At 45.4% G+C, this 22,508-nt stretch overlaps 1 protein-coding gene across 5 annotated transcripts in view; it reads left to right on the plus strand.

Annotated features, from left to right (window-relative positions):
* Positions 1–22,508, plus strand: part of usp25 (ubiquitin specific peptidase 25) — a 192,908-nt gene that overhangs the window by 129,133 nt on the left and 41,267 nt on the right. For 3 of the 5 annotated variants that reach the window (XM_038801374.1, XM_038801376.1, XM_038801378.1), the window contains 2 exons: positions 8,285–8,380; positions 19,467–19,645. In XM_038801374.1, the coding sequence (XP_038657302.1) occupies positions 8,285–8,380; positions 19,467–19,645 (275 nt within the window). The remainder of the gene's footprint in view (positions 1–8,284; positions 8,381–19,466; positions 19,646–22,508) is intronic. The other 2 variants (XM_038801375.1, XM_038801377.1) reach the window with 1 other exon arrangement.

Here is a 22,508-nt window from a genome sequence, read left to right on the forward strand (position 1 = left end):
CAGGGTACGGGAGAGGAAACATACATTGCAGGGTTTGGGAGAGGACACATTATATAATGCAGGGTTTGGGAGAGGACACATTATACATTGCAGGGTAGGGGAGAGGACACATTATTTAATGCAGGGTATGGGAGAGGATACATAATGAAATGAAAATCGCTTATTGTCACGAGTAGGCTTCAATGAAGTTACCGTGAAAAGCCCCTAGTCGCCACATTCCGGCTCCTATCAGGGGAGACTGGTACGGGAATCGAACCGTGCTGCTGGCCTGCTTGGTCTGCTTTAAAAGCCAGCGATTTAGCTGAGTGAGCTAAACCAGCTACATTGCAGGGTATGGGAGAGGAAACATACATTGCAAGGTATGGGAGAGGAAACATACATTGCAGAGTATGGGTGAGGACACATTATGCAATGCAGGGTTTGGGAAAAGACACAGGCATTCAGTGCAAGGGTGGTACACATACAGGATAAGGGAGAGGACACATACAATGCAGGGTAAGAGAGGACACATTATAATGCAGGGTAAGAGAGGACACATTATAATGCAGGGTAAGAGAGGACACATTATAATGCAGGGTAAGAGAAGACACAATGCAGGGTAAGAGAGGACACATTATAATGCAGGGTAAGAGAGGACACATACAATGCAGGGTAAGAGAGGACACATTATAATGCAGGATATTGGAGAGGACACATTATAGAATGCAGGGTATTGGAGAGGACACATTATAGAATGCAGGGTAAGGGAGAGGACACATTATAGAATGCAGGGCAAGGGAGAGGACACATTATAGAATGCCGGGTAACAGCGAGGACGCATTATAGAATGCAGGGTATAGGAGAGGACACCTATAAAGAAGGGTAGGGGAGAGGAAACATACAATGCTGCTTATGGGAGATGACACATAGAATGTAGGGTATGGAAGAGGTCACGTTATGTAATGCAGGGTAAGGCAGAGGACACATTATGCATTACAGGGTACGGGGAGGACACATTATAGATTGCTGGGTACAGAAGAGGGCATATTATACAAGGTAGCGTAACAGCGAAGACACATAGAATGTGGGGTTTAGGAGAGGACACATTATAGAATGCAGAGTAAGGGAGAAGACACATTATGCATTACAGGGTAAGGGAGAGGACACATACCATGCAGGATTTGGGAGAAGCCACATCATAGAATGCAGTGTGACGGGAAGGACACATTATACAATGCAGGGTAAGGGAGAGGACACATTATGCATTGCAGGGTAATGGCAAGGACGCGTTATACATGGCAGGGTATGGGAGAGGACGCATTATACAATGCAGTGTTTGGGAGAGGACACGTTATCCAATGCAGTGTAAGGGCGTGGACATATTATACATTGCAGAGTAAGGTGGAGGTCACATTATACATTGCAGGGTATAGGAGAAGACACATTATGCAATGCAGGGTAACAGGAAGAACGCATTATACAGGTTAAGGGAGAGGACATGTTATCCAGTGCAATGTCAGGCCGAGGACATATTATACATTGTAGGGTAAGGGGGAGGTCACATTATACATTACAGGGTAAGGGAGAGGACACATACAATGCAACGTATGGGGGAAGACACATACAATGCAGAGTGAGGGAGTGAACACATACATTGCAGGGCAAGGGGGAGGACACATTTTACAATGCAGCTGAAGGGATGGGACTCATTACTTAATTTAGAGTAGGGGAGAAGACACATAGAATGCAGGATAAGAGAGGGCACATTGTACAATGCAGGGTAAACAAGAGTACACATTGTGCAATGCAGGATAATGGAGGACACATTGTGCAATGTAGGATAATGGAGGACACATTGTGCAATGTAGGATAACGGAGGGCACGTTGTGCAATGCAGGATAACGGAGGGCACATTGTGCAATGCAGGATAACGGAGGGCACATTGTGCAATGCAGGATAACGGAGGGCACATTGTACAATGCAGGATAAAGGAGGGCACATTGTACAATGCAGGGTAACGGAGGGCATATTGTGCAATGCAGGATAACGGAGGACATATTGTGCAATGCAGGGTAACGGAGGGCACATTGTACAATGCAGGATAACGGAGGGAACATTGTACAATGCAGGATAACAGGGCACATTGTGCAATGCAGGATAACGGAGGGCACATTGTGCAATGCAGGATAACGGAGGGAACATTGTACAATGTAGGATAACGGAGGGCACATTGTGCAATGCAGGATAACGGAGGACACATTGTGCAATGCAGGATAACGGAGGGCACATTGTGCAATGCAGGATAACGGAGGACATATTGTGTAATGCAGGATAACGGAGGGCACATTGTGCAATGCAGGATAACGGAGGGCACGTTGTGCAATGCAGGGTAACGGAGGGCATATTGTGCAATGCAGGATAACGGAGGACATATTGTGCAATGCAGTGTAACGGAGGACATATTGTGCAATGCAGGGTAACGGAGGACACATTGTGCAATGCAGGATAACGGAGGACACATTGTGCAATGCAGGATAACGGAGGACACATTGTGCAATGCAGGATAACGGAGGGCACATTGTACAATGCAGGATAACGGAGGGCACATTGTGCAATGCAGGATAACGGAGGGCACATTGTGCAATGCAGGGTAACGGAGGACACATTGTACAATGCAGGGTAACGGAGGACATATTGTACAATGCAGGATAACGGAGGGCATGTGCAATGCAGGATAACGGAGGGCACATTGTGCAATGCAGGATAACGGAGGGCACATTGTGCAATGCAGGATAACGGAGGGCACATTGTGCAATGCAGGCTAGGGGATTGGACACATTTAAAATGCGGGTTGGAAGAGAAGATGCATTATACAATGCAAAATTAGGAAGAGGACATATACAATGCAAGAGAGGACAGAGGACACATTCAATGCTGGATAAGGGGCAGGACAGATTATACAATGCAGGGTAGTGGAGACAATGCAATGCAGGTTGGGGAGAAGAGTTTGTGGGGTTGGGACATCTTTCAAGTTGCTTTTTGCAGGATAGAGCATGCACGTTCTTTACGCAGTGACCTTACGTGCATATCAGACTTGAAATAACATTTTTGACTGAAAGTATGAATAGTCATTTGGTAGTGCAGAACTTAAGTATTGCTGAAAACAGTCATTCGATCAAAGCTTTGTATCTTGTACTTATCAGGTTAGCGTGCAAGAAATTATCAACAGTAATGGGAGAGCAACAATTGATATTCTCTGAGAGAAGTGTGATAATTGGTCAGCAAGTGTACTCTGATTGGTGGAGGCGCCATCATGGAGAATTCGGCATGGAACAATTAACGGCGACCTTTGTTCTAATAACGTCTCCATCAGCTCCCCATCTGGCTAGGACTCAGCTGGGATCCAGCAATCCTCCGGCTGGTCTTGATAGGAGTTCCTGCCTCCACTTGATACACATAAGTAACTGAGTGGTGCTCACCAGATTGTGCCCCAGAAGCCTGTCCACTAGTGTGTCTGACATTAGGTATGTTTCCATAATTCGACAGCGCCTAAACAATCGTGATTGTGCTAAGAACTAAAGAATGAAATCTAATTTAAGATTACCAGTCTTACTCAAAGCCACATATATGGTCACAGAGTTTTACAGCCTGTAAAGAACTCGTTTGGCCTATCATGTTTGCCCGACCATTGTGCGCCTATCTACTCTAATCCAATTTTCTAAGAACTTGACCTGTTGTCTTCTTTGCTGTGGCGTTTCAGGCGCTCATCCAAATGCTTCTTAAATGTTGTGAGGGCTACTGCCTGATGACCCTCAGGCAGTGAGTTCCAGATTTATAGAACATGAATGTACAGTGCAGAAGGAGGCCATTCGGCCCATCGGGTCTGCACAGACCCTTGTAAAGAGCGCCCCACTTAAGCCCACACCTCCACCCTATCCCCGTAACCAGTAACCCCACTTTACCTTTTTGGACACCAAGGTCAATTTAGCGTGATCAATCCACCTAACCTGCACATCCTTGGACTGTGGGAGGAAACCCACCACCCTCTGGGTAAAAACATTTTTCCTCAAATCCCCTCTAAATCGCCTGCTCCTTATCTTAAATCTATGCTCACTAGTTACATTGACCCCTCTACCTCAGGGAAAAGTTTCTTCCTATCTACCCTATCGATGTCTCTCATAATTGTGTGCACCTCAATTATATCCCTCCACCCCCTCCTCAGCCTTCTCTGCTCTATGGAAAACAACCCCAGCCTAACTAGCCTCTCTTCATTGCTGAAACGCTCCAGCCCAGGCAATGTCCCGGAGAATCTCCTCTGCACCCTCTCCAATGCAATCACATGTTTCTGTTAGGGTCTCTGACGGAAAACCCAACAACTTGCAATTTGTAAAACTGAGGAAAGGATACTTCGCCACAGGAGTGGAAACACTAAGAGCTATCTTTTATGTTAAACAAACATTAATTTAAAACCGAATAAATCCCATCAGCAACAAGGTAAAAACTTTACAGTTAACAGGTCAAACAGTTCTTAAATAAAAGAAAGACATTTATCTTCCTTTATCTCCCTACCCCACTATACTCCCTATATATATATATATATATATATATGTATATTCCAATTAAACAAACCGATATAGTTCAAAGACTACTAATAAATAGAGAGAATCTTTCAGGAGCTTGCTGAAGTCCAATATTAATCCTGTGGCAAACTGCAGGCAGACCTGGCTCCACCCCTTAATTATATCATAAGACACTCTTGCGATCTCCTCTCACTAAGTTGTCCCATGGCATGTTTAAGCACCATCCCTCATATATTGTCTACATCCCCCCCCAGATCACTGTCAATGTGGAGTATGCACATTCTCCCCGTGTCTACATGGGTCTCACCCCCACAACCCAAAGATTTGCAGGGTAGTTGGATTGGCCACACGAAAATGCTCCCTAATTGGAAAAAATAAATTCTTCACCCCAGCAACCCTCAAATCAAATCAATGTTCAATTAGTCATCTATCTAAACAAGTAATTTTTAAAAATCAATGATTATCTCACTTTTTCCACCTCTTAATCACAGCTTTAGCAGGCCAACTGCCTACATGTATCTTAAACCAGGGTTTTTCAATGCGAGCTTTGACAGAATCATCCAGACAACGTTAGCGCCCTCTCTCCACAGACGCTGTCAGACCTGCTGAGATTGTCCAGTATTTTCTCTTTGTTTCAGATTCCAGCATCTGCGGTAATTTACTTTTATTTTTAATAACATTACTGCAATAAATATGAAGTATAATATATAACCATTTTTTACATTAATCACACTTTCTGAATTGTGTGGTGACCAGGACTGCACACAGTGCTCCAGCTCCATCATAACCTTCCTGCTCATACATTCTGTGCCTCAGCTAATAAAGGTGAGTATATCATATGCCTTCTTAACCACCTTTGGCGTGATGCTCCGTCCCGCCGCGCCTCAGTTCTGCCTCACCCCGCCGGCGGGATGCTCCATTACACCAGCCAGTCAATGGGGTTTCCCATTGTGGCGCTGCCGGCAAAATGGAGCATCCTGCCGGCAGCAAATCCTGCCCCTTATCTACCTGTCCTGCTGCCTTCAGTGATCTTTGGACATGCACCACAAGGTCCCTCTGGTCCTCTGTACTTCACGTCCTACCATTCATCGTGTATTCCCTTGCCTTGTTAGCCCTGCCAAAATGCATCGCCTTGCACCTTTCAGGGTTAAATTCCATTTGCTGCTGTTCTGCCCCATCTGACCAGCTCGCCCAAATCGCCCTGTAATCTAAGGCTGTTCTCCCCGCTATTTACCACATCACCAATTTTCATGTCGTCTGCGAACTTACTGATTGTGCCTCCCACATTCACATCTAGATCATTAATGTACACTATAAATAATATGCGACATAGCGCCGATCCCTGCGGTACACCACTGGACACAGGCTTCCAATCAGAAAAGCAACTTTCCACCATCCCCTCTGCCTCCTGCCACTCAGCCAATTTTGGATCCAAATTGCCCTTCGCCCCATGGGCTCTTGCCTTCTTGATCGGTCTCCCACGCAAGACCTTATCAAAAGTCTTACTGAAGCCCATGTAGACTAATGCACTGCCCTCATCTATTCACACACAGGGCCCTGTCCTCGGGAGACAGAAGGAACATGTCCACACATTATGCCTTTTTTCAGCTGGACAAAAGGCCTTTTCTGGTTGAAAATGAATGAAAATCGCTTATTGTCACAAGTAGGCTTCAAATGAAGTTACTGTGAAAAGCCCCTAGTCGCCACATTCCGGCACCTGTTCGGGGAGGCTGGTACGGGAATTGAACCGTGTTGCTGGCCTGCCTTTGTCTGCTTTCAAAGCCAGCGATTTAGCCCAGTGTGCTAAACCAGCCCCTAATTGGTTCATTCCCTATTCAGTTTGAATTTTGAATTGAGCTGGGCAGTTAACTGCTCCATGCTGCATTCTCCACAGAAAAGCCTCCACTGCTCAGAGTCCACTTGCCAACCAATCAGCACTCTCTTGTCATGCGGTGCAAATTGTTGTCTCCCGTTACAGTTTAGTAATGTCTTGAGAGCTGTCCTGGTGATTGCAATATGAAAAGCTTCGATAGCTTGCCTTTTTTTCTTCAGAACACTCGAGCATTGTCCAACCTCAGGTTAAGGCTGGTCATGTGTTGCAGATGACTCAAGTACAAAAATGACAATCTGAAATGCACCTCAGTATATGCATTAAGTGTCCTAATTGTATACTATGGAAATATTTGGTGAATATACAGACTTTAAAAGATGTTGGCCTTGGCTGTTTAATCTGTTGATAATTTTGGGGCGAAGTGGGTGTTTGAATTTCACTAGATGCTTTCAAACAAGAGTTTTTATTTTCTCTCCTGCACATATTTTTCTTTTGCACCCTGCTCTTTGTAACTATCTGCTCCTTCCTCTTGTCCCCACCTCCTCCTCGATCTTGAAGTCACAAGCTATTATATTTCCCAAAGACCAAATATGATCGGCTGCTAAACACATTGGGAGTTCCAGTTTGTAATCACTCCTCAGGCGGTGCCAAGGTTGAAGCTGATTCTCCAGAATGCTTACCTGTTTGAAACCAGTTACAGTTTCTGGTTCCTGTTGGCTGATCTCAGCTGGAGGCAGAGTCCAGGACCTTGCAGGTGTCCTTGTTGACTTTACGCCAGGAAGGGCCCTGTTCCTGATTGATGTCTGCTGATCCCTTTTGGAAAGTCCCAACTCAGGCGAGGGTTAGACTCAGCTGTGATGGCTCTCCAGTATGAATATCCCACTGGCATCAACTCCAAGAAGAACACATCTCTCAGGTGAGGCTGCTGGAGGGCTACCTGCGGAACAGTACCTCAGCAGACACCTTCAGAGAGAGAGGGAGAGGAGACAAAAATAAGCCTTTTAACCATGTTTCTTTTTTTTCCCTCCTTTTTGTGCAAGCCTGCTTGTGTCTACTTTGGTGAAGAATATTTTTCCTCTCCCCTGTTGAGGGGAGTTCAAGTAGAGTGGAGTTAAATTTATGGATCTGTACTTTGGGGGAAAAAAAGATTTGTAAATAAGGCCTGGAATGTGCACATGTGGAGCCTAACTATTAGCTTGGACTAGTTGGGCAGGATGACCTGTTTCAGTTGTGGAAACTCTAGGCAATTTCGCTGAATGCGCTGTCTAAAGGAGTGGTGGATGTGGGTTCAGTGACAAACTTTCCAAAGGGAACTGGATAAATACATGAAATGAAATATTTGCAGGACAGTTGAAAGGGAAACATGTATTTTGGTAGCTCTATCAAAATCCTGTCCCAGGGCATTCGGCCAAATACCCATCCTCCTGTGCTGTATGTCCCCGTGTTTCTGACCCAATTGACATGCGTTGGTAGCTTAAAGCATGAAGGAAAGAATTGCATTCAGTGTACAGCTGAGCGTTTGTGGACTGCACCATAGGCAGCATGCTTATAAACGCCTAGAATTCCCAGCTATTGCCAAGCTTCCCCCCCCCCGCCCCACTTGGAGGGCAAACAAAATCACATTGTGTTTTTCAGATTTATGTGCATGCTGCCTGTCGAATGCTTTCTAATTCTCGTACACAAAGCATATGCAAACAATCGCTTATTCACTGCTTAACTCATTGTGTGGCGTTAACCATTTTAAAAGATAATTTACAAACATATTTGTTTCAAGCTCTTATGTGAACTTATTTTTATTTTAAAAAATAATTTAAAAAAAAAAATGTTGCCAATTCATATGTTTTGAATAGCTTTATCCATATCTGACCTTTTACCTACGACCCCTTGTTGGCAGGTCATGCTGACCCCAACCATGCAAGGTATTATCATGGCTATAGGTAAAGCCAGGAATGTGTATGACAGACATGGTCCCGAGGCGGGGTTCTTCAAGGTACATACTCCCTTTTATTTCATTCAATGTGATTGAATGCTGTCTGCTCTTGCATATTGAAGCAATATTGAACCCAGCATCGTGCGTTTCATCACAAGGGCTCGTAATGGTCTATTCCGATCAGATATTCCATATTCACTGGCTCCCTTTCACGCCCCCTTCCCCTTTTCCTCCCCTTCATTCTTTTCACTCCCTCCCTCTTTGTCACTTCCCACCTCCACCTTGCTCATTTTGTTTTTCCAACCCCCTCTTTTGTTTCTTCCCTCCATTTTTCTCACCCACGTTCTCTTTACTGACTCTTCCCACTTTTCCAGAAATCTCTTCCGACACTGTCCTGCCCCTTCCCCGCATCTCTTTTTCCCCCACTCCCTCCCTCAGCTCTGGAACATTGGAGCAATGTCTTGCGCCCAATGGCCAGCTGTTTAGGCATTGAGCGTAATTTATGCTTGCCTACAATTGCAGTGTATCTATGGCTATGCTGCATTTAGTCACCTTTGTGTAGAAAGTTACTGGGAAAGGGTGAGTGTTTAGGAATTAACTTTAACAACAAGTTCTGCTACCTGCTTGAGGACTGAGTCGGCAATATTGGGGCTTCAGGGTGGGTTAAAGAGCGAAAGGGGATGCACGATTTTTGAGTTCATTATTGCTGTTAGATTACGGGTATGTGTTATGCACTATGTTGATTATTACGGTTTGAGGGGTTTTAATCGTATTTTGAAATTTATCCCTCGATCATGGCCCATTTGCGATTCTTCTAACTACCGCAGCTCTAACCAAAAACCTGGTAAATTTCTGAGATTGCGTGCAACTGCGATTCTATTGTGCGGCACACAGAATGGTATTGGAAAGGTGGGGTGGGTGGGGAGAGGCGGTTAAGAACTATTGTCTGCCACCTTAACCCTACCCATGATCTAGTCTGTTTTCTAATTCATGTTTTTTTTTCTGCTACTGCTTTTATTCGAGTTTGCATCTCGCTTTAAACAGGGAGCGTGAGAAGCACAAAACTTACACACAAGTTGGAGGTTAGGCGGTATTTTCATCCCCAATAAATTGAAACTCTCCACTTGTGATGGAAAATGATTTGGTTTTCTCTATTTTAGACCCCCCCCCCCCCCCCCCCCCCCCCCCCCCCAATCACCGCCCTCTCACCATTCAGCAGAAACAAAATGGGTGTGGGCATACATAACCTGACCTCTGACACTGCTGCTTGAATCAGGCTACCAATCAGGCTTGAATTTCTATAGCGTCTTGCATGACCTCAGGGTGTCCCATAGTCCTGTGCGAACAATCAATTACTTTTGAAGTGTAGCCGAAGTTCTAATGCCAGAAACCTGCCCAGGCAGCAGAGATGTGACAATAACTGGGACATTTGCTTTACTGAGAGAGGAGACGGTGGCATTGTCACGAGCCTTGTGATCCAGAGACCCAGGGTAAAGCTCTGTGGACTTGGGTTTGAATCCCACCACAGCAGCTGGTCGAATTGGAATTTGACAAATAAAAATCTGGAACTAAAAGTCGAATGATGATCATGAAACTATTGTCAATTGTTGTCAAAACCCACTAGATTCACTAGTGTCCTTTAGGGAAGGAAATCTTCTGTCCTTACCTGGTCTGGCCTACATGGGGAGCCTCCCTCCGCACTGCACTGGTGTATCAATTTGAATTTTGCGCTCTGGAGTGGATCTTGAACCCGCAACCTTTTAACTCCGGTGCGGACGTGCTTACCCATTGAGTCATGGCTGACACACCGTATGGCAGGCCAGCACCACCTGAACTGTTCTGAGATTGACAGGAGACATCCAGTCTCCATTCTGCACCTCCTCACCTCCCAACGTAATACCTATTAATCAGAAATTGGCCAAATGGAGATTGCATAAAGGAACACCATCCAGTCGCTCCAAGGACAAGACCCTTTTCTTCATTGCATTACATTGTGCCCCTGAATGCATTACTTATGCTAGAAGTCGTGCAGCGTAGAGAATAACTGGCTGAAGTCTTAATAAAGCACATGTATAGTTTGCACTGTTTTTACAACCTTATGGGCCAAGATAATAATTCACTTCATTGCAGAAGTTCTGTGGAGCAGTGTCAAGTTCTGTAACTTCATTTCGCTTATCAATTATTTTAAAAGCATCCTTGTTGCTAGCAGAGACACCATCATCCTGTCTGCCCAAGCTATACTTAAAGCAAAATCACAGAAGTGACGCAATGGCATGTTAACTAATGGAGCCAGTCCCATATCCTGTCAATCCGGCATTTATTTATGGCCGTTGTTTAATTTGTCAGTCAACAGAAAGTTTATTAGGGTTCCTATTGCTGATTGCTATCGCGTGTGAGACAGCAAAGTGCCCACTCGTCTGTGTATTTGTGTATGAGAAAGCATGAAGACAGATTTGAGCTTTGCTATGATGCCCTCTATAGTTGCGTAGCTTGTGGGCACTTAATAGTTTGAAGTTCAATGGCCCCTTGCAAAGGGCCTACCGATGATATCCTATGGCAAGAACCAGTATCTGAAAGAAGGGGAACGAAATTGGTGCCAAATTTGAAAACTCACTAATAAGTTGCTTCCCTTTCCTCCTAATTGATCACATTAGATTAAGAACATTGTTACTGCTGCTCACACCTAAAATGTTTCAGTGCTTCATGTAAAGCTCAAACCTAACTCTGTATAAAGTCTTTTAAACTTATTGCCAGATTTCTCTCTATTCAAACAGAGCCGGAATTTAATGTCAAAATCTAACCATTTTCTCTTTGTGGCCTCTGTAAATCATCCTTCTCTGTCCCAACTTAAAAGCCGTAAGAATGACGCACACAGCATGCTGTTATCAAAGCGTTCCATCTAGATTATACATCTCAGTTTGTAAATGTGAACTGCATTGCCGCTTTTGAGCACACTGTCATCTTATCGCACCCATATCTAATTTCTGTATCAGCAATGTTGCTAGTTAGAATGCTATCTTTGTGCTTATGTCTTCTAATGGCACTGTCCATTGCAAGGGTAAGTCATGTAGAGCAGTGGTTCCAAGATTGGTGTTGATCCCAGCTCAGGCTCTGCATTTTTGCTTCTGGAGTGGGGCAGGCGGGCAAGAAATGTCAGCTGGGCGTTCCCACTGATAACCAGTCATTCCTTTTGGGAATTGTGTGTGCATGAGCCAAGGACAGAATTGTCTGACAATAACCGCTGTGTGTTGACACACATAAAACGGCAATCTAGGGGGGTGGTGCCAGAGGGCTGCTGTTGTGTTTCACGCCTCAACAGATTGATGAACGGTGTGACGATCTTAGCGGGTAAAGGCAATTCTGAACTGTACAGATCAGAAGGATAGCAGCGGGAATGCCTGCAATGCTGTGTCCTTCAACAAAACCCCAGCCGATTCTCCAAAGCTTGTCAACGTTCTCGACTTTGTAGAATCAAACGGCACAGAAGAAGGCGAATCGGTCCATCATTTCTGAGCCGGCATTTTGATAAAGTTGTTCGATTGGCCCCACTCCCCACTGCTCTTCCCCCATCGTCCTGCAATTTTCTTTCCTTTTCAAGTTGGAATCTAATTCACTTTAGAAAGTTATTATTGAATTTACTTCCACCACCTTTGATCCAGTGCATTCCGGATCATCATAATTGGCAGTGTTTAAAAAAAATAACCTCCTCATTTTTCCTCCTGCAGATGATGTTTATTTTATTAAATCTGTCCTCTGGCTATTGATCCTGTTATCAGTGAAAGCAGCTTCTCCTTGGCTCCTGTATCAAAACTCCTCTTCAACCCAAGCATCTCTATCCTTAACCTTTTTTGCACTCAGGAAATTAATACCAACTTCTCGAGTGCCTCATTCCTCGTACCATTCTGGTAAAATACCTCTTTACCCACTCCAAGGTCTTGATGTCTAAATTTTGCGAGGTGTAAAATGGGATTGTCAGAGTCATGTGCAAGTTCCCTGTTTGCAATTTTGCCCTTCGCAGTTTTTTTTACAGGAATGGAATCCCTGCAAACGATGGGGGTTGATGGTACCTCTTGTGAACGCATTATGTCCATGCAATTTAAGCTCCAATTAACTTGCTCTCGAATTCCCTGAAAATATCTTTAAAGAGTCACACAGACGTGCACAATAATACGGCAAAGTAATGAGATTATTACAATTCTGGGTGGCAAAGCTGCCAGTGATTAGACCTTCACAAGATTTTACCACACATTTCCTTCAACTGGTCCATACCATTGTTTATGTTGTATGTGAGCTTTGTTACTCTGCATCGCACCATATCAACATATCCTTTTATTCCTTTCCCCCTCGTGTACTTGTCTAGCAGGTTTGGGGCATGTCCACAAGTGGAAGCATCATCTCTGCATTCTCCCCATCAAAATCTTCAACTATTTTAAAGACTTCTATCGGGCCCTGTGCAACAGATCATACTGATATTCCCACTACCAACATCCTGGGGGCTACCATTGAGCAATAGCTGAACCGGACCAGCCATTAAAAAAATAATTAACACATGGGATGTGGGTTTTTCTGGCTAAGCCACTATTTATTGCCAATCTCTAATTGCACCACCTTGGGAAGGTGGTGGTGAGTTGCTTTCTTGAACTGCTGCAGTCCATGTGGTGTAGGTACTCCCATACTGCTGTTAGGGAAGGGGTTCCAGCATTTTGACCCAGAGACAGTGAAGGAACGGCGATATATTTCCAAGTTAGGGTGATGAATGGCTTGGAGGGTAACTTGTTTCCATGTGCCTGCTGCTAGATATTAGCAGTTGTGGATTTGGAAGGCGTCGTATTTGGATCCTTAGTGAGTTGCTGCAGTGCATCTTGTAGATGGTACACGTGGCTGCCACTGGGGATCGGAGCCACAGGGGGGTTGAATATTTGCGGATGAATGACAATCACTTGGGATGCTTTCTTCTGGAAGGTGTTGAGCTACTTGAATGTTGTAATTGCACTCAGCCAGGCAAGTGGAGAGCATTAGAAACATAGAAAATAGGAGCAGGAGGAGGCCATTCGGCCCTTCGAGCCTGCTCCACCATTCATTACGATCATGGCTGATCATCCAACTCAATAGCCTAATCCCTCTTTGCCCCCAGATCATTTAATCCCTGTCGCCCAAGTGCTTTATCTGACTGCTTCTTGAAAACATACAGGGCAGGATTCTCCGTCGACAGGATCCTCCGCTTCGCCGGCAGCACACTCACTCACGCTCGCGGATTTCCCGACGGTGTGGGGGGCCCACAATGAGGAACCCCATTGGCTGGCTGCCAGGAGGGAGAATCCCCCCCACAATGTTTTGTCCTCAAGTACTTCCTGTGGTAATGAATTCCACAGGCTCACCACTCTGAGTGAAGATATTTAGAACATAATAGAACATAGAATTTACAGTGCAAAAGGAGGCCATTTGGCCCATCGAGTCTGCACCGGCTTTTGTAAAGAGCACCCCACTTTCCTTTCAATTTCTCCTCATCTCTATCCTAAATGGTCCTCCCAGTATCCTTAGATTGTGACCTCTGGTTCTGGCCACACTCACCATCGGGAACATCCTTCTTGCACCTATCCTGTCCTGTCCTGTTAAAATTTTATAGGTTTCTATAAGATCCCCCCTCATTCTTCTTAACTTCAGTGAATACAATCCTAACCAATTCAATTTCTCCTCAAAGGTCAGTCCCGCCATTTGTCTGGTAAATCAGTGTGGTAAACTTTCGCTGCACTACCTCCATAACGTTGCTGCACTATCTCCATAACGTCGCTGCACTATCTCCATAACAAGAACATCTTTCCTCAAACGAGGAGACCAAAACTGCCATGTGTGGCCCCACCAGAGCTCTGTGTAATTACAGCAAGACATCCCTGCTCCTGTACTCGAATCCTCTCGCAATGAAGGCCAGCATGCCATTTGCATTCTTTACCGCCTATACACCTGCCTGCTCACCTTCACCGACTGGTGTATGAGGACACCCAGGTATTGTGGCATATTCCTCTCTCCCAATTTATGGCTATTCAGATAATCGTCTGCCTTCTCGTTTTTGCTACCAAAGTGGATAATTTACATAGAATTTACAGTGCAGAAGGAGGCCATTCGGCCCTTCGAGTCTGCACCGGCTCCTGGAAAGAGCACCCTACCCAAGGTTAACAGCTCCACCCTATCCCCATAACCCAGTAACCCCACCCAACACTAAGGGCAACTTTGGATACTAAGGGCAATTTATCATGGCCAATCCACCTAACCTGCACATCTTTGGACTGTGGGAGGAAACCGGAGCACCCGGAGGAAACCCACGCACACACGGGGAGGATGTGCAGACTCCACACAGACAGTGACCCAAGCCGGAATCGAACCTGGGACCCTGGAGCTGTGAAGCGATTGTGCTATCCACAATGCTACCGTGCTGCCCCCTAATCTTGCATTGATCCAAATTTTACTGCATCTGTCATTCATTTGCCCACTCGCTTAACTTATCCAAATCACACTGAAAGATCTCTGCATCCTCCTCTCAGTTCACCCGCCAACCAGTTTTCTATCTACCTCAATACACTACTCCTAATTCCATGCACTTTAATTTTACACGCTAATCTCTCAAACAGGACTTTATTAAAAGCCTTCTGAAATAAGCCACATCCATTGGTCCCCCCTCTTCAACTCTACTGGTTACATCCTCAAAGAATTCCAGTAGATTTGTCAAGCATGATTTTCCCTTCATAAATCCATGCTGACTCTATCCGATCCTGCCACTCTTTTCTAAGCGTTCTGCTATAAAATCTTTGATAATGGAATCCAGAATTTACCCCACTACCGACGTCAGGCTTACTGGTCTTTCGTTCTATGTTTTCTCACCACCTCCCTTTTTAAATAGTAAAGGACAGGCTTTGGTGGATCAGGAGGTTGAGTTACTTGCCAGAGGATTCCTAGCCTCTGACCTGTTCTTGTAGCCATGGTATTTACACGACTAGTCCAGTTCAGTTTCTGGTCAGTGATAACACTTAAGATGTTTACCGCGAGGGATCCAGCGATGGTAACGACATTGAATGCCAAGGGCATTAGAGTCTCTACTGTTGGACATGGCCATTGTCTGGGCACTTGTGTGGCGCGAATGTTACTTGCCACTTGCCAGCCAAGCCTGGATATTGTCCAGTTCTTCCTGCATTTCAACATGGACCACATCAGTATTTGGGGAGTCGCGAATGGTGCTGGACATTGTGCAGTCATCAGTGAGCATCTCCACTTCTGACCTTATGATGGAAGGAAGGTCATTGATGAAGCAGCTGGAGTTAGTAGGTGGTTGGGCATCGGACGCTACCTTGAGGCTGCAGTCTGTCCTGGAATGGAGTGATTGACTTCCAGCAATCATACCATAAACTCCCTTTGTGCTAGGTATGATTCCAACCAAAGAAGAATGTTACCCCTGGCCCCCAGTTTTCCTGAGGCTCCTTGATGCCACTCTCTATGAAATGTGGCCTTGATGTCAAGGGCAACCACTCTCCCCTCACCTTTGGAGTTCAGCTTTTCTGTCCATTTTTGGACCAAGGCCAATGAGGTGAATAGCTGAGTGGTCCTGGCAGAACCCGTATGCTACAAGAACAGGTTAGGGGATGGGAATTCACACTGCATATAACTCATATACCTTCTCTCCAGCCTGCCCACATTCTTTGAGGCAGAAGTCTGGAGTGTGAAGGTATACTTTCCACATGCCTGGATGAGTATAATCCTAGCAAACTCAAGAATCTCAACGTCACCCAGGCTAAAGCAACCCGCTTGATTGGCACCCTATGCACCACCTCAAACCTTCTCATTCCCTCCACCAGTGACAGCACTGTGTACTATATGCAAGGTGCACTGCAGCATTTCATCAAGCCTCCTTCAATATGCCCTTCCAAGCAACTGGAAGGACAAGGGCAGCGGACGCATGGGGACTCCACCACCTGCAGGTTTCCCTCCAAGCCACTCGCCATCCTGAATTTGAAATATATCGCCGTTCCTTCACTGTTTCCGGGCCAAAATCCTGGAACTCACTCCCGAACAGCACAGTGGGTGTCCCGACAGTACAGCATTTCAAAAAGGTGGCTCTTTTTGTTCCCTTCTGTCAGGAGGAAACAGAATTAGAATTCCACATTACTAAATCCATTCTTCTTCGAAAATAAATATGTGCAAATTATTCCACAATGGTATCACAACAATGAAAATGGGATTTGATAGGATAGACGCAGAGAGGGCAGCATGGTGGCGCAGTGGTTAGCACTGCTGCCTCACGGCGCCGAGGTCCCAGGTTCGATCCCGGCTCTGGGTCACTGTCCGTGTGGAGTTTGCACATTCTCCCCGTGTTTGCGTGGGTCTCACCCCCACAACCCAAAGATGTGCAGGGTAGGTGGATTGGCCAGGCTAAATTGCCCCTTAATTGGAAAAAATGAATTGGGTACTCTAAATTTAATTTGTTAAAAAAAAAAGGATAGACGCAGAGAAACTAGTTTTTCCACTGGGACAACCCTGATCCAGGGGGACATAATCTTCAAAGTAAAGCTCGGTCATTTAGAATTGAAATCAGGAAGTAAGAAAGGAGAGTAGAAATTTGAAACTTGCTTCCTCAAAAGTCTGTTGGCCCTGGGTCGATTGAAATTGTCATTGATGAGGTAGATTTAAGTCGGGCAAGAGTAGCAAAGAATTTGGAGAAGAGGCAGGTAAGGTGATTGAGGTGCGGACCTGCCATTGTCTAACAGATTGACCTCGCCCTGTTCCACGCTCAAACTCCACACGTGCTGTTTCTTGAGGAATCTGGCTGACGATGAGTTTCCGCTGCCAGTCTGTAGATACACGACATGTGTTATCGGGCCACACTTGGGACTAGCTTCAGGGGTTAGCCTGGGAATTCTCTGTGTGGCTGCCCTTTACCACATCTATCAATTGAATCACTCTGGAGAGCTAAAGGTTAGGGTTCCAGAAGCCCGCAGGGGTTTGCCCAATGCACACACCCATTCCAACAGGAGAGTTTGGAATGTGAAACTGAAGAATGTGCCGTTTGATATTGCATTCCAAAACCCGATTCACCTAAAAGCATGGAACCCTTACTGGGAAATATTCATGATGTGGAGATGCCGGCGTTGGACTGGGGTGAGCACAGTCAGAAGTCTTACAACACCAGGTTAAAGTCTAACCGGTTTGTTTCAAACACGAGCTTTCGGAGCACTGCTCCTTCCTCAGGTGAACGGAGAGTTATGTTCCAGAAACATTTATATAGACAAAGACATTGTCTATATAAATGTTTCTGGAACATACCTCTCCATTCACCTGAGGAAGGAGCAGTGCTCCAAAAGCTCGTGTTTGAAACAAACCCGTTGGACTTTAACCTGGTGTTGTAAGACTTCTTACTGGGAAATATTCAGTCGCCACATGTTTTGCTTGTGTGTACCGTTTGTGATCGTTTTGAGTTACACATTGAGTGAAGTTGCATGAAAGACAGCGAGCCGATCTTTCACATGTTTTAAAAGGTGAACCCCTCAAATTCAGCTCCTAACGACAAACCTTTTTAGGAACAATCCAGCTCACCTCTTATTTCAGTGGTAAAGCTTGATGTTTGAGATTCCAAATTGATAAATACTGTGCCATCACCATTTCTATATGATTCCCCTTTTCTAAGTGTGATTTTTAAAACTGTTGGTGCAGCATTACATATCGCCCAACAGAGCTGAAAGGAGCAGAAGTGATCAAGATGTTCTAGAATGGTTGGCGGGAAGGGGCTGCTGAATTAATTGACATAGTTAATTGCCCTGTACGATGGAGGTCAGGAATGGAAACAGAATTAATTGTCTTTCCATCCTCCCTTTCCACCTCCACCTCTGAATAGCTGGAAGTAATATCAGAGATGTTGCTCTTGTCCACTATGTCGGTACAAAGCCCCATCGGCAGCAAGCTCAAAGCGAGCAACTGGCCTGCCCTTCTGTCCTGCCGTATTGGAAGGGCAGAAGGAGAGAATGGTTGAGAAAAGGCATAAAACGGTGGGACAATCTATTAAAATAGTGGAATTTGCAAAATGAAGAGGCCCTGATAATTCTAGTATTAAAGTTTGAAAGGTAGAATCGGGACGACGTTGGAGCACAGTGGTTAACACCGCTGCCTGGCAGCGCCAGGAATCCGGGTTCAATTCCAGCCTTGGGTGACTGTGCGGAGTTTCCGCCGGGTTCTCAGTCCAAAGATGTGCAGGTTAGGTGGGGTTATGGGGATAGGGCAGGGAGTAGGCTTAGGTGGGGTGCTCTTTCAGACTCAATGGCCTCGTTCTGCACTGTGGGGATTCCATGATTTTTGGATGCTATATTTTACGTGTTCCCTCCTCCCCTGTGGGATGTTGATCCTTTGCTGGGGCAAGACTGCACCACACCAAGGTGTCACCCAGTGCCTTTGCCCATGTAGCCATCCATCATGGCTGACTCGCTACAGTGATAGTTGGCAGGCAATTTGCTGACGTTAGCATCTCAGCTGAAGTTAGTAATATCCACAACCAACTTGTGCATTGATCATGGGAGCCCCAAGTGGCTTTTCCCTTTCCCTCCTGCCCCTTCTATCTATCACCCTTTATTTATTTTTTTTAAATTTAGAATATCCAATTCATTTTTTCCAATTAAGGGGCAATTTAACGTGGCCAATCCACCTAACCTGCACATCTTTGGGTTGTGGGGGTGAAACCCACGCAGACACGGGGAGAATGTGCAAACTCCTCACAGACAGTGACCCAGGGCCGGGATTCGAACCCGGGTCCTCAGCGCCGTAGGCAGCAATGCTAACCACTGTGCCATCGTGCCGCCCTTCTATCACCCTTTATGACTGAGGCCAACTGAACCATCCTAACCAAGTTCACAGGTATCAAACCCAAGGACCTCTTTTTCTGTCTGAGTGGATAGACTATTTAGCTGCTCAGCACACACTCAACAGGAGTTAGGATGTAGCTGTGTGCCATTAGGTAATGGATTTGCTTTTACCATGTGCCTTTGGCAGACCCTTGCAGATGATTTCTCCCTGAAATGTTACCAAAAGTTCCCCACAGTCAGGGTTACCTGGTACCTCAGAGCAGGGACAGTGTTCTCTGAATACATTTCCAGCGGGTTCTTTGTCTCTCCAGGCATTCACAGCGGAGTACTCACGTTTGGTTAGACTGGCCCAGGAAGACACCACGCTGGAGAATGATAACCGGTTAAAACATGTGGTGGTCTACTTCCTACACAACGAGGCGCCAAAGAAGATCATCGAACGGACACTCTTGGAGCAGTTTGCAGATCGGAATCTCAATTTTGATGAAAGGTAAAAAATTATTTATATGTTGCAGGTATAAAAGTAAAATCAGTGCTTCACAGGATGTTGCAAAGTGGTTTACAGCCAATTAATTACACCTTACTTTAACCACTGTACCATTGTAGGAAATTGGCTTCCAGTGTGCAAGATTCCTCGTGCAGCAAGATGACAATCAACAGATAATCACCTTTTTTTCCTGATGATAGTGAGGAATGAGTATTGGCCAGGACAGCAAGGAGAGTTCCCCAACATTTTTATTTGCACTATTGGAATAGGATTTTTTACATCCACCCAAGAGGACAGATAGGCTCTCCGTTTGGCATCTGATCAGAAAGATGTCACCTCCAATGGTGCAACATCCACTCAGTACAGGCACTGGAAGTGTCACCGTTGATTATGTGCCCCGGTGTCTAGACTTGGACCTTGTAGACCCATGACCTTCTGACACAGACGCATAAGCACTACCCACCCAGCCGGCAATGATCCCATTAGCCATCCTGTGCCCAGTGTGTTTACATGACCTGTTATAAGTCAAGCTTTACAAGATCACATGGGTCGAAGCACAGTCTGATTCAGCACGTAGCTAAACAGACTTCTGGACCTTGGGACCCCTCCCAGTCCATGTTGAGTTAGGTTCACTCCAGTCATATAGAGTTGAAACGTTATACTTGGCAATTCGCAGCTGGGGTCATAAACAGGGTTGCTGAGCAGAGGGATCTGGGAGTATATGTGCATAGATCATTGAAAGTGGCAGTACAGCTGGAGGGAACAGTTAATAAAGCGTTTAGTATTTGGGGCTTTATTAATAGGGGCATGGAACTGCAAAAGGTAGGAGATTATGCTGAACTTGCATGAGTTACTTTTTCGGTCTCAGCTGAGGTATTACGTCTAGTTCTGGTTGCTCCATCTTAGGAAGGATGTGAAGGTATTGGCTAGAGTGCAGAAAATATTCACAAGAGTGGTTCCAGGGATGAGGAAATTCAGATATGAAGATATATCGGCGAACTAGGATTGTTTTCTTTGAGAAAAGAAGATTGAGAGGAGATTTGGCAGAGGTATTAAACGTCAGGAGGGGTCAGAGCAGAGTAGAGGGAGAAACTGTCCCCAATCGTGAAAGGATTGCGAATGAGAGGGCGCGGGTTTAAGGTAATTAGCAAATGCAGCAGAAACGATATAAGGAGAAGCATTTTACACAGCGAGTGGATAGGGTCTGGAATGCACTGCCTGACTGGGTAGTGGAGGCAGCTTCAGTTGAAGGATTCATAAGAGAATTGGACTAATCAAATGTGAAGGTTACAGGGCGCCGGTGAGGTAATGGTACAAGGTGAGTTCCTCATTTGGAGAGCCGATGCAGACATGATGGGCAAAATGGCCTCCTGTGATTATAACCCAACAAGGGTCCGTGACTTCAGGAGATGAAAGGATGTGAATCATTTTCTTCTAATGCGCATTCATGGGATGTGAGCATTGCTGGCTGGGCTAGCATTTCTTGCCTATCCATAAATGGGAAGGTGGTGATGAGCTGCCTTCTTGAACCACTGCAGTCCCTGTGGTGTAGGTACTACACAGTGCTGTTAGGGAGGGAGGTCCAGAATATAATAAAGAACAAAGAACAGCACCGGAGAACAGGCCCTTCAGCCCTCCAGCCTGCGCCGATCATGGTGCCTGTCTGAGCTAAAACCTTCTACACTTCCGGGGTCCACATCTCCTCATTTCCATCCTATTCTTGTATTCTTCAAGATCCCCCTTAAACATCGCTATCTTATCTGCTTCCACCACTGCCCCCGGCAGCGCGTTCCAGGCACTCACCATCCTCTGTGTAAAAACAACTTGCTTCGCACATCTCCTCTAAACTTTGCCTTTCGCACCTTAAACCTATGCCCCCCAGTAATTGACTTTTCCACCCTGGGAAAAAGCTTCTGACTATCCACTCTGTCCATGCCCCTCATCATTTTGTAAACCTCTATCAGGTCGTCCCTCAACCTCCGTCATTCCAGTCAAAACAATCCGAGTTTATCCAACCTCTCCTCATAGCGAATATCCCCTAAACCAGGCAACATCCCGGTAAACCTCTTCTGTACCCTCTGCAAAACATCCATATCCTCTGATAGTGTGGTGACCAGAATTGTACACAATAAACACCCCAATACCACAAACCTTGACACTTAATGGGACCTCTTCAACTTCCATTGACCTTCCACTCTTGAAACTTTAAAAAAACAAGTTGACAATGATTTCTGAGTGGTTGTTAAACGAAGAACTCATTAATTATGTTGACCTCGCCGAGGTTACCTCTTGAAATCTGCAGTGGGTCAGTTGGTCAGTCCGTAAAAGTACAGGCTACTGTGGAATCTGAGTCATGCTGACAGACAGATTCCCAGGTCCGATCCTGGTCTGTGTTGCGTTAGCTTAAGGCATTCATACCAGCAAATGCCAGAACTTTTCATAAAGATATGGCTGAACCGGTGGTGAGCAGGGCTCTTCTTGTCAAATTCTTCGTGCAGACTTGAAATGTAAATGTAGATGCAATTTGTCAGTGGAGTGAGTTAGGAACCGTAGAGCGCTATGTGGTGTATTTAACCAAATCAATCTATAATGCACTCTCCATCCTGCCTCGCTTGAATTGTGCTCTGATGTATCTTTAGACATTTACTGAAGAAAATATGTGTTTGGAAAGAATCGCAAAAAGAGAAAAAAAGATCAGGCAGGATTTCTGTCCTTGATCATAAGCCAGTGACCCTGTGCTGCAGAGTGTTAAGTGTGGAAATGTCAGTCAAAGGCAGGTTGGATGTAGCCGTGACCCCGCTGATAATGTCCAGGCTCATTCAGGCAGAATGACCACTTGACCTGGCATTCTGAAGGTCACCTGGCA

The sequence above is a fragment of the Scyliorhinus canicula genome, chromosome 7, assembly GCF_902713615.1.
Source record: "Scyliorhinus canicula chromosome 7, sScyCan1.1, whole genome shotgun sequence".
Classification (NCBI taxonomy): Eukaryota; Metazoa; Chordata; class Chondrichthyes; order Carcharhiniformes; family Scyliorhinidae; genus Scyliorhinus; species Scyliorhinus canicula.